The following is a 12257-nucleotide window of genomic DNA, read 5'->3' on the forward strand; positions in this document are numbered from 1 at the left end:
ATCTTTAAAATTCTAGGAAGTCTCGAAATCCTAGAATTTTCATTGCATTGAGTAATCAAGCGCCTTAATCAATAATAAATCTGACAAACGAAGACTTAACTGAAATTTAGAAATAATATCTGCAGAAGTAAATCTGAGAATCAACAAACGATAGATCCCAATTCAGACGTCACCTATGGAAGGTCATGGATCACAACTGATCTTTACATCCAACGAAGTCTGTAAGTCATTAAGTAAGTAAGAAACAAGCCAAACTTAAAGTACAATTTGATTTCTTTATTTTTGAGCATATTAACAAACATTATTTACAGATATCCAATTACATTAACAGAACTTAATGATAGCTACACAAAATATAGAAAAATTAAATTTTTATACATAAAATTGACATATCCAAGAATTATCTCAATATTTGTACAGGTATTCGAACAAAACGAAGAAGAATTAAATTTAATGCAGTTAAGCAGCATTTGTATGACTACTGAGACAATTTACTGCCGTTTGAATTTTGCATATTGCTTAATTTTGAGTATTTCTAATGCTTTTGTCATTTTCTTACCTTTTTGATTCTTTTTATCCACAAAAATTCGAAATTAAATTTTAAAAATAAGTAAAATCATAAATTTTTATAAACTTAAATTTATTTGAGCATTTATGGTCTTTTAATTTCATTATACAGGACTAAACAAATTTCAACAAGCAGTTAAATGAAATTCAAATTTAAGAAATTTACTTTGTAAATTTTGAAGGCCAATAAATTTATAAAATATATAGCTACGCATTTTTCAAGGCATTATCACTCAGGATTCTGGAAGTTTGGATTCCCGAACAGCACAACGAGTCCGCTTCCTTGCAGACAATGAGCATACTCACTTAAATGACTGTGCTCATGAGTATACTCAATAAATATAACCGCATACTCAAGTTTGTAAGTAAATTATTGCTCCTTGTCTGTTTGGGTATGGCACCGCTACGTCGCCGTATTAACGGTAAGACAATAAGTTGTCCTGACGTCATCGTGACGTTATAGTCATTATGCCGCTCAAGTTTATCCCAGTAAATTCTTCGGAACGAATCCTGAGTGTTGACGCCTTAGTTTCATTTGAGTACTAAAAAATTCACAGTAGTACGAATTAAGTTAAGATAAAATAAGGGTTCAATGAATCTTCTGAATGATGTTCAAGTGTCTATTAATAATTTTGAAAACTTGCAAAAATAGTCCCAAAATGAATTTATCATGTTCTGACATTCACAAACATGTGTGGACCATAATTATATAAATAAATAAGGAATCAGACTTCTTTTATATCCAAAAAGAACTGTTTGTAGTAATGATTCGATTTAAAATCTTAAAGAATATTTTACTTGGTAATTTCGGCACATTTAAACTAATCAAAATTATCTCAGGTAACAAAACTAGAATTTTCTTTCAAACTTGTACCTTTATAAGCAATAGTTAATAAATAGTAGTAAGTCTAAAAATCACTGCAACCAAAATTTATCAGCATCATATTTTTATATATTACAATTAAGTACGTATAACAAGATATGTGACAAAATTTTCAATGCTTTCTGCTTTCATTTGAGATCTTAAAATTATATAATCACCCAACTAACTAATTAAAAATGGCTTTTTAAAACTAAATACGTATTGAATGTTTCGAGGTTTTATGTCTTGTTGTACACACAAAATTGATTCCTTTTTTTAGCGCATTTTTGAGTCAAAAGTTTGCTTAATAATACACTTTGTTCAGCTGACTGGGTAAAGGTCGAGATCTTGGCAACCGTCAAACAATCTCTATGTACGTTAATTAATGATTTTTTGTTTAAAAATAAAAAAAATAAACCTTTTTTAAAAGCGTTGCTTTTAATAATTTGAAATTTTCTGCTATCTTTAGAATGTTTGAATTCTAAAAAACCGTTATGTTATAAATTAACCAATTACTGATCGCTGGAACAAAAATGCGCTCAAGTCGGTCGATAAGGTCGAGTACTATTGTAAATTTTTATTCCATAATTCCCAGTAAGATTTATTGCAAGTCCCAACTAATTTGATGGAAAGAAGTAAGTATTGTAGATTTTTTTGCAGTTCTTGTTAACTTTAATTTAGAAAGTTAATTACATATTTACATTCACCATTAGCTTTAGTTTCAATCCTTGATACTATTCATTTACTTTTTGAGATCATCAATTTGTATCTGATCACTTCACGCATGAATTTAAACGCATTTTCGTCACACAAATAAGTGTTTTTGATCATTCTGTCTGCTTGAACTCAATGCTATGCCTATTGAAAACATTTCAGTTATGTCGTACGTAACAGGATGTTGACTATTATTTTGGTCAAATTATTAGTTAATTTATGTAAAGTACCTAATTATTGACAGCAGCGACACAGCAAGAAACTTGCCAAGTTTCCTAATTTATATGTCGAAAATGCGTTTGAATTTGACTGCAAACTTTATATCCAGTGGTGGGCAACCTTTGTGTCGCGAAACACTAGTGTATGCGATGAACTGTATGATAAGTACGGTTTAATTCGAGGCTTACTACTAAAGTTTGGCGCGAAAAGTAAAAGTTTGTCCACGACTGCTCTATACCATTTTAGCTATCTTATCATATTCGTTTGTCTTTTTTTGTAACGCATTTAAGCATCTTTAGACTAAGTTGTCACTTACTCGTCCCTTAATTATGATATTGATATTAATTATAATTATTTGGATTTTTTTATTGTCCTTTATCTTTTGAAATTGCAGTGCCTATACTAATGAGATGATCACTGTTGACTAAACCGCCAGGCTGGTGATGCATATAATTTCTAATTTGATGTAAAGATATTAATTGATTGGGAAAATTTACTGTATTTTGTGTAATATTTTTATTTTGAATTGCTATGGCATCGTAATAGATTGGACGCTGTGATATTTGGTGATGTTGCAAAGAATTCAAATGTGGATTAATTACATTTATTGGTGTGAACGCGGAATTGTTACTTATTTTCGTAGTTGTATTGGTCGAGCTTAACATTATATCATCGGATGATGAAGATGATGACACTGGTAAATGATGATTTGTTTGCGAATTTGTTAAATCTTTAACATCATTACCACTATCATTTCGTTGAAGAACATCAATTGAATTACGAGAATGATGCTGTTGATCATTATGATTAAGTACGAACTCATAATGATGGTTAGTTGAATGTTGTAATGATTCAGGTATTACAATGGGATTTTCATTGTTTGTTTTAGCAGGCCATACTGAATAAGATGAATGTTCGGTTCCATTTGAATTACGTAATCCTAATCCTGACTGTACACCAGAATTTCTTTTTTCAGCTCGTTCTAAATGCTTTTGTAAATGTTTTTGTAAGTAAGTCTCTTGCGTATAAGATTTTCCACAATATTGACAAATGTGAGTTTTCAAGTGCTTTGATTCCTTATGCTTTGGAATATGTTGTAGAAGTGTTGTCTCATCATTAAAACACTTATAGCACGAATTGCATTTGAATGGTTTGTCTGTTTGATGACTTCTCGAATGTGATTGTAAATTTGAAAGTTGTGAGAAAGCCTTAACACATCCTGGATTACGACATTTATACGGCTTATCACCTGTGAAAATATTCATAAATTAATGGATATAGAATAAATTTTAAAATTGATAGTAATTACCAGTATGTGTACGAATGTGCTGTTGTAGATGTGAAAGCTGTGTGAATTTTCGTTGACAAATTTCACAACCGTATGGCTTGATCCCTAAGTGAATTCTAGTGTGCTGTGACAAGTAACTTGAATTGGCAAATGCTTTTGTGCATTGTGTGCATTTATATGGTTTTGCTTCTCGCATATTTGTTTGTGCATGTGTTTGATAATCCGATTTGTTATTAAACAACTGTAAAGAAATTGATAAAGCAACAACAATTAAAGTTTCAGTTCTCTTCAGATGGATATTTACATTCTAAAAACATTTTTTGTGCTTTAATATCTTAGGTCAAGGTCAATCCTCATTTGTATTTCATTATTATATTTTAAAAAATTCGAAAATCAAGAATTAAAATATTCTGATGTTTGATTTAATATATCTATTAGTGCAGTATAATGATAATGATTTTTAAATCTTAAAATACGCGATGGCCTTGAATGAAAAAAAAAAAAATAATAATAAATTTGGACCATGACCATACACAGTTGCCAGATCTTCATATATTGCAATTAACAAATACTACACATTATCGTTACTTTTAAATCAAACAGAAAAATATATACAGGAATAAATTTTGGAAATCAGCTTTAGTCTCTTCAGTTTCTTCTTTTTCTAGATGTTGTGTCTTTCTCATATAAAAGCGATAGAAAAATTGGAATTAACTAGCGAAGGAGAAAAATTATCATATCAGATTAAATTAATTTAATGATTATCTGAATAAAAATATAAAGCACAGCAAAAAAAGGCTTATGTAAGTTAACAAATGTCCATTCCAAAACATTTTATAGCTTTCTTTTAGTATCAATGACCTCACTAATGATGATAAGGATATATGCATTTCTTATCTATTTCGTTATATCATGTGTCAATCCTTTTGGAAAATAAATATTTCAGTCTTCTTCGTTGTGAATTAATTTGAATTGAAATGTCGATGTTTTGAAAGCATTGATCATTCCCGTTTGAACAACTTGACATAATGTCTTGTTAATAACTAGATTTACGATCGATTAATGACAAATTCTTAGGAATTCTTCATAACATTTCTTATTAGTTAACATTAGTTAGCTAATATGTATAGATATTCTCATGCAGAGTTTAGATGACTATACTCAACCATACTGAATTTTGTATACCAATGTAAACAACAAAATTTAATAAATTGAAATTTAAAAATTTCGTTTAAATATCAAAAGAAATAAGATTATTAGCTAGTTAGATTAGTACATTATAAAGCATTTGCAATGCTCCTTTAGTAACAAAGTTCATCAACAAAATTCCAAAATTTTGACCGCTAAAAATGACAATTTTTATAATATCTATTTATCTAGACACCATATCAAACTATACACTCGGAATTAGAAAGGAAGAAATTAAAATATGCAGCTTGATTCGCAAAGAAATGTTTGTATCTTTTCCACGGAGAGTTTGTTTACGTTTTTGAGGAAAACTTGTTTTTTAAGAAAATCCGCGAAACACATTTCACTTTAATATTTTTAGGATATTTTTCCGTCTATGATGTTAAAGCGGCGCTTATTAATTTAAATTTTAGAATCGAAAGTCTATACTCACTTTAATATCAGTCATTTGGATGGAATCTTCAGTTCTATGTTTAGAGAATTTTTGTGGATAAGAATCTCTCAGCACACTCGATGATTTTTGATTGTCAATAAGGATATTGCAATTTGTATTGTTATTGAAACTGGCTTTATTATGAATTTCCAGTGAATTGTCACTTTTTACACCGAAAAATTCTCTCCTGTTAAAACCATGAAAAGAAAATTGATTTATGGAATCACTTGTATACCCATCTGAAATGTCAGCCATCAAATTTATTTTTCAAAATTCAATTTCAAAGCTCACTTTTTTCTCTAAATTTTTTTTTTCAAATATGATAATTTTCCCTTTTTCAGGAAATAATTCATTAATCGTAGTAGGTATATTTAGAATATCGAGATGTTAAGTCGAATGATTACTTTTTTTTTGTTTTATAAAGGCACGATTTAATAGTTTTAATTATTCTAAATTTTTTTTGTAAACAGATTTTTTTGTTCCTTAATATCTAGTAAAAGTTTTTTTTTTTACAACTCCCGTACACAAAATTCGATAAATAAAAAAAAATGTTTATATTGCTTGATTTCTTATATTTTTTTTTATATGTCTTCTTGCGACAAACCGCATGTGTTTCACAAGCAAAGCAAAAACTCTTTATGAATTAAAGTCGAAAAAAATTGGTCCTCACCGATTTTTTTTCATTCTTGTGTGCGTAAACCTTTGCCTGTGGTAATGATTTTTTATACACAAAAAATGTATTATTTATCTTATTATTTTCGGCATCTAACCAAAAAAAAAAAAAAATCTACACCAAGATACATATATAAAAAATGAGAGGGAAACAAAAAAAGAGATGAGAGAATTTGAGAAAAAAAGGAAAAGAAGAGTTACTGATGCTATTCTGGTTATGTATGCTAATGGTTTTAGTACTATTCACACGTAAAGGAATGAAGAATTTTTTTTATGAATTATATGACAATACACACCACTCTCAACAGCATTGCATAATCAATTAAGTAGTTTAATAGGCAATGTAAGAAAAAAATTTAACGATTTTTTTTTGGTTGTGGCATCAAAATGAGAGAATCAAATACATTTTTTGTGTATGCATGTATATTAACAAAATCACACATTGATTAGAATCTCTTTTATACTATATACTTTGTTTGATTCCGTAAAAAATTAATCAAATTTTTTCAATTTGACATTTCATCGTGGAAAATTTAGAATTGTACCAATAAACCAAAGAATCTGCAACTCCAAACATTTTCATGCAATTACGATGATATCAATTTCAATACGCGGAACTAAACAAGTCACATTGCTCCTATATTTCTACTTTTTCAATCACAAAATTAAAAGTTGAAATAAAAAGTCTCTTTATTTACAAACAAAATCCGAGATACATACATCGACTGCATATCTTCCGCATGCATACGAATGACATTCGCATCTCAGGATATTGTGCTATATTGTTATACGAGTAGTAAGGACGCAAATCAACTTGATTGTATGAACATTTATATCATGCGATCAGATCTCATTAAAGTTGCGATTTCCGCTCAGGCATGAATGCTTGATCTAATTTTTATGTAGCTAATTAAAGAAAGTACGCGGAATTTTTATTATCAAATTATCAATACGTTGGCATCGCCATTAGATCGCTTTTTGAGGATTTCAACTAATGAAGCTTAATATTAAATCTATTTAAAGTTTAAAACCTGTAATTTTGTTCGTACGCTAATGGACAAGTAATCAACATTCACTTTGGAAATATTCCCGTGAAGCGTTTTATTAAACAAAAATGTGAAGGTTGAAAGTAATCCGAAATGAAATGAAGATGGCAAATTCGTTCCAATTTATTCATGCTTATGGGGTCAAGCGTTGCTGATTATCATTTATTCACTTTCCAGTTACTTCATTTCGGCATCAATGCTCTATAAATACCTATATACGCCGTATATATAGAGCAATTTTCTCTACACTCCGGAAGTTATTCAACTATAATTAATTTTCAATCAATGGAGCTTAAATTTGGAGAAGGGCCACCACTTCTAATTATGTTCTACTCCTTCTTTTTCTGCTTGCTTCGAGACATTTATGTTCTGTTCAGTTACATTTAGAATCGGAATTATCATTTATTTAACTAGATGCTGTGTTTGTGCTTGTGTTGTGCAGATATTTTGTAAATATTTATCTATTTTATTGAGAAATTGATTCTGTTATAAAGTGCTAATAATAAGCTAATCAAGTGAAAATTATTCCGATAAATGAGTACAATTAGTAATGCAACATCATTCAATATACCGACTCAAAAGTTCCAATTGTGCAAAAATTGAAATTAACGGATTTTGAAATTTTGAAAGAGTTTCATACAAGTTTTATACGAATATTTAAGCTCAAAAAGTTCGTTATTTTATTTTATACGACTTATGAATCATTAACATTGAGAATTAATGAAATTTTAAAATTAAAAGAATTAATCAAATTTAATTATTTTCAGGCAAATCAAGAAGTTGACATAAGATATATTGAGAAAACAGAAAATTAAATTTTAATAGTCGAAAAAATGGAATTAAATTCTTTCAATTTATATACAGCAATGACTTGCATAAACGGTAAAAGACAAGCATATTTAAGATAAAGTGTGAATGGATGGAATAGCACAGCATTCATTAAAATTAGCTGTGGTGTTTACTACTACTGTATATTATAGAAAACAATTCTCGATTAGTGCAATTCATCCAACAATGATTGAGTACATTCGCAAATTTGCTTTGTAATATTTTACTGGATTTTTCTACATTTTTCAGATAAAAATATTAGGCATGTATGTACGTAAGCATATGAATTTTAAGATCGTCCGAATTAAATATAAAATATTTATGATTAGGTACTCTAAAAAGACCACAGAATACATTTTCTGCAAATATTTTTTTGATGATTCCAGATGATTTATTGACAAAATTACTTCAAAAAAGAGAAGTATAATTTTTAGTTAAAGAATTTCAGCAAGAAATAAAAACGTGACTGAAATTCCATATAATCTTTTGCTCAAAACAGATTAATATTTAATTTTTCTCCTTTTTTTTGGCATTTCGCTACTGTAACATCAGTTTTATTTTTATTTATTTTTTACGAATTGTTTGAGAAATGAAGGAAAAAATTAAAACAAAAACCTATAAAATCGTCACAAAAATTAAATTCATCGCAGACTAAATATTTGACGCAACTGAATTCTTATTTTTTTTCATCGCTGTTCATTTTATTTTCGTTTTGATATTTCATACTGATTGAATGTTTTATGGATTTTTTCCCGAGATATATTGAAGGTAGAATGAGCAGAAAGAAAACTAACATTTTAAATGTTTCTTAAAATGGGATGAAATGGCTATGAAAGATTACGATAAACAGCCTTTGTTCACATAGAATTGGGAATTGGCGAGAAGATTTTCCTCATAAGTCATTTCATGTTTTATTGTCTTTTATGAGATACATTGTCGTAATTGTCAATTGTTATTGCAGTCTTTTGAGCTTTCAGTATGTAGATTTCTTGTAAATAACTGACGGTCATCCCTTGCGTCTATCAATTTAAGACTGGTATTAACTCTCCCATCACTTTTTAGTGATATTTGAAAAAGATCGAAGTTGTCAAACCAATAAAACTATTCAATAACTTACCTTTACCAATTTTAAATGTATTTTTGTCCTCTTTCAGCACTAATATGAAGCATAAGATCTATGCTATCGAGTTATTCCGGCATTTATTGGTCTTAAAACACGAAATTATCCTTAAACACATTGAATTAAAAATTTTCATTTCAAAAACTAAACCATGTGATTTTTGAGTTCAAATTTTGAACTTCATAATTCATAATTTTTTCAGTCGTTGAAAATTTGAATACCGAAAAGCCGTTAACTGATAAATGATAATTAGGCAATGTTAGAAATCATAAGAATTAAGATTATTAGGAAAATCCAAAAAAGGCTCAAAAATGTTAAAAACTATAATGGATTAATTAAACTAACCATATTTTGTTCCACTTTAACATGTCCGAAAACATAATTTTTGAAAAAATTTCTAACCGCTAAGAATAATGTCATTAATTTGCGGCAATGCTCACAAGCAGTCTCTTTTTTCTCATAAAGCAAAAGCGGGAATGATTTAAGGGCAAGAGGAATAAGGAATAATAGATTTCAATTTAATTACATTTAAAAATTCCGAAATTAATAATAACAAATGATTTAAAAAAAGGCAAAGAGCAAAATGTAAATGAGAATAAGCAAGATGAACGAGATGAGCATTATTTTTTTGATATCATTCAAGTGCTACGGCAATTAAAGTAAAAGATTCATTAACTAAATAAACAGAGAAAATTTGATCATCACATGGGTACCCCAGGTAATTTTTTCTGCCATTTATTTGCCATAGCTAATTTGCCGGAAAAAACCATAATACCCTCAAGTAAACGTATCATAACAAAGATATCACTCAACGAAAATCCTGTAAAGTGGCTTGTGAATATAAAGAAAATCCATGCAAAAAGTGGGTGAGGAATGGTAAAATAAATTTCAGCTAATTTTTCTGCTTGTCTGACATGCCATGGACCGACATAAACAAAATACAATTTTTCAAAAACAAAAAAAAATCTAGAATCCCTTTTTTCAAATGATAAAGCACCCTCAACAATTCTACTTACTACTGAGGTAATCATTAAACGTATCATAACAATGATGTATGTGTAAAAACCATTTCACAAATTGTCTAATGACCATTGTAGATATAACCAATTTTTATGCTACTGTAAGTTTCTTAAATAAGTAGTAATCTTTTAAAAGGAAAATATGATTACATTGCATTTATATCCTATCTCTAATGCATAACTTTAAGGTATCTTTACATTGTTTTCTAAAAAAAAAATCATATTATTGGAATGGGATTGAGGATTTTCATGAAAATTAAAATAATCTTGTGTATTGACCAGGTCATATGATAAATTAATTTTTTTTTACGACATGTTAAATGGTTAAGCAAGTAAAAAAAGCTATCGGATTGCCTTCACTCAATAATAAAAAAGCAATAAAATGGGGTTTGAAAAAATATGTATCACAAGGGTTATTTTGATTTATATCTACAGCTGTGCCAATTCTATAAATATCGATAGGACTTTTTATAATGTGATGATTGACTACAAAATAGCCATAATTTCATCTTTGCAACATCTTAGGTCCTTTTTCTTGTCATCTACTGATGGTATTACAATCGAAAATTTCTCTTTTATCTGTTACGGACTTAACCTTGCTTTTAAGTGATCTGAATTGCTCTTAAGTGTATTGTAAGATTTTAAAAATTTTAAAATACAACCAGTTTATGGAATTAGCTGGCACGGTATCGGAAGGTAATCTTCCCGTCTTACCGTTAAATACTTCACGGTGCTCCAATGAACATGATAGTTCTGTTCGAGTAGTTGATTTTTCCTATACTGAGTCAATATAGAGTTCTACCCGAATCGCATAATGGTCATCTAATGTATTTAAGGTAAGCAAGCTCTCAAAAGAATACTCTTTGCTTATTAGGGGCTGTGTTGCTCGGGGTATTTTCTATTAACTTGGACGAAAATAAGCAGATGGACACCCTATTAATCATACATTAAAGTCGTCATCAATTCATTTTGAAGCGATTTATTTGTGGTGACTTTATGTTCAATATGTTACTATAGATTGACTCTGTGCAGTCCCTAATGTGGATTTGATGTGGATATAAAAAATTCAATAGGACACTTTAAAGAATCGCAGTCCAAAATGACAATAGAAACACAATTGTCCTTTTAAAAAGTTGTTAATAAAAAGGATAGCCATCACTTTAGATACAAGTTTGACATGTATGATGCCACATAAGGGACAGATAAGGGTTGAATGAAGTCATCATGAAAACAAATATAAATAACTTTTATATTTACCTGCCTTGTTATGGTCATTTGTAACAATAAAAATAGACACGATAGCATAAAATGAATTAAATTTTCTTGAAAAATTTTCATTTGGAAAAATAAACAAAAGGGGATAGAATATCCTAAATTCCTTCAAAACGACATCATTAATCCTACGAATCACGATAAGGTTAATACTTGAAATTGTCATATCCAGCTAATTTACATTGTAAGAATTTAAGACAATTATGTGAGGAAAGCAAGTGCAAGTGTTTTAAAATGAGACGGCACTGAATGAAATATTAGGAGATGGTCATTTAAAGTTCATATCTTACATTATTTCTTCTTGCGTTAAAGCTGTCCCGATCGACACAATTTTTTTATGGTAGCTAGGTGGTGGCCAAATGGTATCCAAGAGTCAATTTTTAGGGCAATTTCGATTAAATTTGCCAGTTGGAAGCTGCATGGCAGCCACTAGAGTGCCATGACTATTTTGTGCAGATCGGGTCTATATTTTTTATAAATATACATAAAATTAGAGAAGTGTATTGTCGTCAGATTCCGACAGATTTTTATGCCTTTACACCAAATGATTTATTTCTTTAGGAGCGACTTTCTTTCCCGAGAAAACCATAATAGTTTTCCATCTGAAGTCACATGAATTGGTCATAAATAAATAGATTTGCTATGCAAACATCACAAATATTTATCTTTTTTTTCTTCTTGAAATGAGGGTGCAAAGATGAGAAGAAGAAAATTTTCACGATGAAAAGAATTTCTTTCTCATTTTTTTTTCTTCTCATTGTTCCTTAACATTATGTTTGTGAACTAAAATTCTTTTGGTTTATGTATTACAAGTTGTTTTGACATTTTGAAAAATTGGGGGAGACATAAATTTTGCTGCTGCTTTTTGGCGTAGTGGATGAAGACGGAGATGAGAAAAAAAACTATTTGTAAATGTTAGTGATATCATTGCTGATGCTGTTATGCTGTTAGGATGTATAGTATGTTTATAACATTCCACATTTGCATTTTCTGAATATCTTCTATTCCCCGTCAAGAGAAAATTGTTTA

The 12257-nt window shown here is 29.2% G+C and overlaps 1 protein-coding gene across 3 annotated transcripts; it reads right to left on the reverse strand.

Moving 5' to 3' along the window:
- Positions 1 to 305: 305 nt before the first annotated feature.
- Positions 306 to 6646, reverse strand: LOC139088212 (zinc finger protein rotund-like). Of its 3 annotated transcripts, XM_070637320.1 has the most exons (5): positions 6489 to 6646; positions 5942 to 5977; positions 5272 to 5458; positions 3672 to 3891; positions 306 to 3611 (listed from the first exon to the last, which is right to left on the reverse strand). In XM_070637320.1, exons 1-5 carry the CDS (start codon positions 6524 to 6526, stop codon positions 2728 to 2730), a joined length of 1365 nt encoding a protein of 454 aa, XP_070493421.1. In that variant the 5' UTR covers positions 6527 to 6646; the 3' UTR covers positions 306 to 2727. The 3 variants fall into 3 exon arrangements, with proteins under 3 accessions (XP_070493421.1, XP_070493422.1, XP_070493423.1); XM_070637321.1 differs by lacking the exon at positions 5942 to 5977; XM_070637322.1 differs by lacking the exon at positions 6489 to 6646 and having other exon boundaries at positions 307 to 3611; positions 5563 to 6478.
- Positions 6647 to 12257: the final 5611 nt, after the last annotated feature.

Source organism: Chironomus tepperi, unplaced genomic scaffold (genome assembly GCF_022539635.2).
Source record: "Chironomus tepperi strain 1889 unplaced genomic scaffold, CSIRO-AGI_Ctep_v1 contig_161, whole genome shotgun sequence".
In the NCBI taxonomy this organism is placed as follows: Eukaryota; Metazoa; Arthropoda; class Insecta; order Diptera; family Chironomidae; genus Chironomus; species Chironomus tepperi.

Excerpts from the sequence above, each read along its gene's own strand:
- LOC139088212 (XM_070637320.1), bottom strand. The coding sequence starts at position 6,526 with ATGAAAATGTTTGGAGTTGCAGATTCTTTGGTTTATTG. Across the intron at positions 5,978-6,488 it reads GCAGATTCTTTGGTTTATTG|GCAAAGGTTTACGCACACAA; the intron begins GTACAATTCTAA and ends TCATTACCACAG. Across the intron at positions 3,612-3,671 it reads GCACATTCGTACACATACTG|GTGATAAGCCGTATAAATGT; the intron begins GTAATTACTATC and ends ATATTTTCACAG.